This window comes from Nomia melanderi, chromosome 2 (assembly GCF_051020985.1).
Source record: "Nomia melanderi isolate GNS246 chromosome 2, iyNomMela1, whole genome shotgun sequence".
NCBI lineage: Eukaryota > Metazoa > Arthropoda > Insecta > Hymenoptera > Halictidae > Nomia > Nomia melanderi.
The window spans coordinates 1,455,390-1,461,614 of NC_135000.1; the positions used below are offsets into that span (position 1 = coordinate 1,455,390).

The following is a 6,225-nucleotide window of genomic DNA, read 5'->3' on the forward strand; positions in this document are numbered from 1 at the left end:
TAATATTTTTAGTAGTTTGTCTGTGTACTAATTTTTTAAAACACTTTATCAAAGAAAACTTGTTTGCTGTATGATTATAACTGAAACTAATAGTCCGAAAATTAGTTCCTCGTTAAGGAGAAGCAGAATACTTTAAATAGTGATAGAGTATGTTGCGAAACATACAGAAAAATTTTCAAACCACGGTTTTTTAATAAATCGAATTTAAAATGAGACCAGGGTAAGACTAATATTTGGTATAAAAATATTAAATACTTTATAATTGATACAGTATTCTAATAATGGAATATCATTATTTCATGTGCATCGATTTATAATATTCAATGTTATATACATGTAAAACATTTTTGTAATCGATGAAAGTTATATATTATATAACAATACACAGTATACATACATTTGTACAAACATACATATATACACATATATATAATTGAATAATAGTTCAGCGGGTACTGTTCAATGCAAAGTGTTTTTTTAATGCATTTAATATCATGAGTTACGTATAAAAATTTAAGGGTGATCCGAATTTCTCGTGTTTTTTAATGCAAATTATTTATAAAGCACTTTGTATATTAATCTTCCAATTGAATAAAGTATTGAAGCAATTTAAATACGTTATATAAGTTACTATATTAATATAAGTTATATAAGTTACTATAATAAGTTATAGTAACGAAAACGAATGTTAGTTTTGGTTGTGGGTGTGTTTATATTTTAAAAGAATATAATTTTATTCGATATCACTATAAAGTCTTTGAATAGTTAAGTTTCATTAAACTACTAAATCTCCAGAATCAATTTTTTAACGATAAATAATGTTTATAAATACGTTTGTTGGATATATTCGGAGTAAACTTTTTATTTTACCTTGATTCGTTGACATTTAAAGAAACGAATTTTAATGTTATATAACGGTTTTAACAATTTTATTTTCTGTTGTTTCACAGTAACAATATGTTACAGTAATATACAAGTTAGTTTGAAAGCTGTAAGTTGGTTTTCAAGAATAAATCATTATATGAAGTTATATGCAAACAATGTAAAAGTGCATGTAACAATATTGTCACTTTAAAATTGTCCTTGGTAAAAAATAAAATTGAATTTTGAATGAAGTTGTTTTTAAAATTGATTTTTTTTGGCAGTAAATTTTAAGTATCGTAATATCTTTCGCTGTACAAGTTTTTAATTTCATGTATACTTAAACGCGTATATTCGTTTTAAATATTAATGTATATACTTGGTTGCGTATATAATTATAATCTGCTGTTTTCGTTTTTTTAAAATTGTACATTATTTGAACATAATGTCCTGCTTTTCAAAACTAGCACATCATTAGAACACTGATGCTTTTCCAGTCTACTTAGTATCTAATTTCCTTTTTTATTGTGTTTGTTGGGCACATTCCGATTCTGCTGATTCGTTACAATATCTCCAACGCCACCATGTTACCTTCATGCGATCCCAGACATTTTCTATTGAATCCATAGCAGGTCTTACGTCGAGTAAAGCAAAAGTGTATTTGTCATTTACTTGACCACCATCGTAGTAATCTATAATATATCTAACATTCTTCCCACACCTGTCTATGATCCAATCGTGACGATCAAATGGCAATTCATATCTGAAATCATTTCATTCATATACATACAATACTTATGTATATAATTAAATCGTAGTGAAATTATAAATTACCCCATCCAATGTCGAATACGAGCACGTGGTGAATACTGTGTAGCTTTACCTCCAAAGCTGCGCAACTTTGGAGTACTGCATTCACGAGCATGTAATGCTTCCCATTTGAGTACTTCTTGCCATGCTTGTTCATTGTTGGCATTATGAATTTTTATTATGTTGCTCATGTCATCAGGCGATATGTCTTCTTTCTTCCATCGCCAGCCTTTCCTTAACATAGCATTCCAAAACATTTGTTGAGAAGGATATACCCAAAATTCATTTTCAGCTGTCGCCTTTGGTATTGATGAGACTTGTCTGTCCGTGGGCAAAGGAAATGGTTGATCTGGTGCTGGTTGTTGATTAGCAGGTGGCATCTAAAAGTCCACATGAATATTTATTTTAAATAATAACTGATTGTGTTAGAAAATAAAAAAACATTGGGTATACAAACCATGTTAAGAGGATTAATATCTTGGCCAGCATGATCTACTGGACATTCGGTGGTAACCTTAGGAGGTGTATTTTGCGCTGATTTATGCATGGGGCATTCTGGAGGTGGTTCTCCTTCCAGTTTATTTGTTCCATGATGGTCTAAGTTATTTGATGTTGCTTGTTGGGGTTTTGATACAAATGTATTAGGTGTTGATGCAGTAGATGCCAATACATTACCCATTATTTTTGGAATTTCTGTAATATATACTCACAAATAGTATTCATTTAACTTTTCATTAAAGAAAATTGAATGAACTAACAGCGATGTGATAACCTATATGTAGATTATGCAATACCCTATATTTCTCGTGGCTAAAATTAATACTTCTATTTCACAATTAGTATAATCTATGTCCGACTATAAAATTAAATGATATCTTTTCGTGACACTTAATATTGTAAGTTTTAACGCTTACATGTGACTAACGTATCAAGTGATCGTTGCTTTGACGACTTTATTTGTCAATGTCCTTTGATTGTTGTTTTCCACTATTCAAGTATGTTGCAAGAATCATTGATAAGGCAAGAACATCAATAAAAAATATATTGCATTCTGAAGAATTGAAACATCTTAATTCCGAATTCTTCTCAGCATGCGGTTGTACACAGTAGTGGTGTCACGCACCGATGATCAAAATAGTTACTTTTCCCATACTGATCATCTGAATCAATTAAATTTAGATGTTCTATCTCATATCGCAATATTCTATGGTTAATAATCAATATTTAAGCCAAGGATGTTAAATCGGTGGCTGCGATCACTCTAGTGACACTCCCCTCACAAGAAGTTACCCTCTCCATACCTACTTTTACGTATTTGATTGAACATTGCATAGAACTGCTCATGTACGCAGTCTCGGCACAGATGAGGTATATGATAGACATTGCAAGTTTATGCGACTTGGTGTCACATGTTCTGAATTACCGACTTTGTAAAAAATCAGAGGTTTAAAGAACGGTTAATAGAAAAATCACATCAAGCAAAATGATCGAAGTTGATCAAGTAGTAAATATGATAAACCATATACAAATGTATCTGTTGTAATGTTGCCATGTCAAGCTTCCAACGCGTAAGTAAATAAGAAAAAGTGTTTACCTATTCCATGAATAATCTATTACAAACATGATCTAGAGTAATTGGAATACACGTGTTCAGAGTATTTATTTGGACCTTGATGATATTATGTATTTTATTCTCACCATTGCTAATCACTCACATGTTTAAATAATAATTTTATCATGCTCATTGCTCTTACTCTCCCAACTAGCTTTTAATCACGCGGGAGAGATCGAGCAATGAATATGGGAACAATATTCTGAAAACTCATTTTATAGCTAGAATTTTCAGACGTTAGTTTCTGATTTCTCTAACGGATTAATGTTCTTCGATTCTCAACAGTACTATAATTGACTCGAAATTATGAAGTTAATTCTCTAACTATAGAAATGAAAGGTGTACTAACATACAAATATTTTGATATTCGTTTAACAACCTATTATCGGCGTCCACACGAGTGACCTCCCACATCGGTAACACTTATGTACCAGCTTGAACGTTTCGCCACGGATGTCGCTACCAGTCAAAAACGCAGATTTTTCGGAAGTCTTCTAAATCTAAATTCTAAATCTTATTTTCAACGCACTTCTTATTATCGCATTTATTACTATCGCACTTAATACGTTAAGCGTTATGAGAATCTTAAACGTTTTATGCATGATTTATTCCTTCGTAGCAAAGGTAAATAGGAACAATTATTAATTATTTTGCATCAGAATTCTTACATGACACTATTGTCAACTTATTTATGTTATTAAAAATTTATAGTCGACAGCAGTCATCTTGCATATTATAATTTTTGTGAAGCAATTCAGAAGCGTCAGTCACTAACCGATACAGCATTTAACGTGTTAATAACACTATGGAATAAATTTGAACTTTTTTTGTGTCTTGCAATAATCACTAGGTGATTCTTATAGAGTTTTTTGTCCTAAATACGAATCCGAAAAACAAATTGCTGGGTCACGTCCAGTTTTCGAAAAAACTGGGTTTTTGTAAAAACGGTCGAATTTTTCAGAGAATCACGTGTTACGTGAAAACTAAAAACGATAGACAGTTAAAATTTGTCGTAGAAAATAGAGGAGACTTGCCCAAATATGTAGCTATAAAAATTTTGAATTTTGCTTATCATTAAATGCTTGTAAATGATGATCAAAGTTTAAAAAGGGGTAGATGCGCGTACTTTGTATGCACTTCTGTTACATTTCTACAAAAAGTGTGTTGGCTAGCACGAATTTGCTATGCACCATTGGATTCTGCAGACATTTCTGAAGAGGAACCCCCCGCGAGAAGTTGTGAGAGGTTAAGAAAATGTCCGTGAAAAGCGCGTGCACGGAACTTTGGCGCCACATGGCCATCGCTTTCCGGCCACAGCTATTAACACTTAGCCAACCGAATGGGGAGATCTCCCACTTTTCACTTAGCAACGTATTGCCTTTTATTCTGTTTACCTTTTCTTTTGTTATTTAGTAAGTCTTGAAGTCAGATTATTTGTAATTTATCAAACACGGTTCTTATTTTTACAAAACACAGTTTCTAGCCGAATTAATTAAATGAGTTCAATTTAAGATAATGGAGGAGGTTGTGGTTATAGTTCTTTTTAGGCGGTCGTCTAAGTGTTAAGGGCCGTGACTACGCGCTGTATAGACCTGGACCCCGGTCACTTCTTATATGTATATATAATGTTTAATTGTTTTATAAATTTTCATAATAGTTATGAGAAAGCTCCTCACGATCGTTTTATTTTATTTCCAGTATATTTAGCATACATTTGTATATTCTTGTATATGTTGACGTATTATTAATACATATTCAAGATATGGTGCTTGCATATTTTAATATATTTTAGTGACATAAATACCCGCAGTCTACCCATCACTTACAGTGCTGCCATGCAAAATCAGCCTTAGTCGATATGACAGGGCATGACATGAAAATGGTAAAGGGCACTAGTACCCCCGAGAACGTGTGACAAAATTTTATATTGCTGCGTGAGGGGAGTAAATTATGTAAACACCTTTGCAATAAGTGGTTAATATCATTTTTAAGGGTAAAAAATAATGGAAATTGATTTTAGGATTTGAAGGAGAAATAAACTGAAACTTGGGGGATTTTTAAGTGCTTTTTTGTCAATTAAAATACTTATAGTATATACACTCATTATCAGTTCGCGGGCTTCCGGATACGAATAGAGACGTACATTAGTGGAAATACGAACATTTCTCGTTACAATATGTACAGAACATATGAAAATTTTGCTACCGATACATGGCGGAGAATCATCGTGTTTCGTCTTATTCATAACAATTCATTATCCTACAATACTGTATAAAAAGTATACAATGTGAAAAGGAAAACTTGGACCTTGAAGGATCGCTATGCTTAGTAGGGCAAGCCTTGCTACTCTTTACAACAAAATCGGTTTTCAATACAGTACGCTCGCTAAATGCTATCATCGAAAGCCGATTCTGACGACGCACTGGCCGCCGTCGTTCGATGAAAACGACGGTTTTACAGAGTAGGTCCTTGACCTCAGAGAATACTCGTAGAGACGAAACTCTAATGTCTTCTAAGAACCAATTTCCCAGATGCACGTGCATGGAAATTGTGTTCTATGCATGAACCACCAAACAAATTATGTAATATCTGTATAAATATAAAAATGAAATGCGTACGAATACACATGACAAATATAATTTTCTACACAGAATTAAGTTCACGAAACTGAGCATACTTAACACGTTTGCTACCGGCGCTTATTTCGGTGACGGTCTCCTTAATAATATTTTAATATTTAATGTAATATAAGTATATAAATGTTATAATATAATATTATAATATAATATAATTCAATCCAATAAATCTTCTAAACAAAACATTAGAAAAATAAAAATGAAACGATTCATTGAGTTCCTAAATACAATGTCGTAGTTTATCATTTCTAATAACAATATCTAGGGTTAATTTCATTTTTATTATATAAATATAAGATTACGACC

General features: G+C 32.1%; 1 protein-coding gene across 1 annotated transcript; it reads right to left on the reverse strand.

Moving 5' to 3' along the window:
- Positions 1–899: 899 nt before the first annotated feature.
- Positions 900–2,970, reverse strand: Cchl (Cytochrome c heme lyase). Its single transcript, XM_031974379.2, has 4 exons — positions 2,586–2,970; positions 2,129–2,364; positions 1,696–2,051; positions 900–1,624 (listed from the first exon to the last, which is right to left on the reverse strand). Exons 2-4 carry the CDS (start codon positions 2,348–2,350, stop codon positions 1,384–1,386), a joined length of 819 nt encoding a protein of 272 aa, XP_031830239.1. The 5' UTR covers positions 2,351–2,364; positions 2,586–2,970; the 3' UTR covers positions 900–1,383.
- Between the last annotated feature and the right edge of the window lie 3,255 nt (positions 2,971–6,225).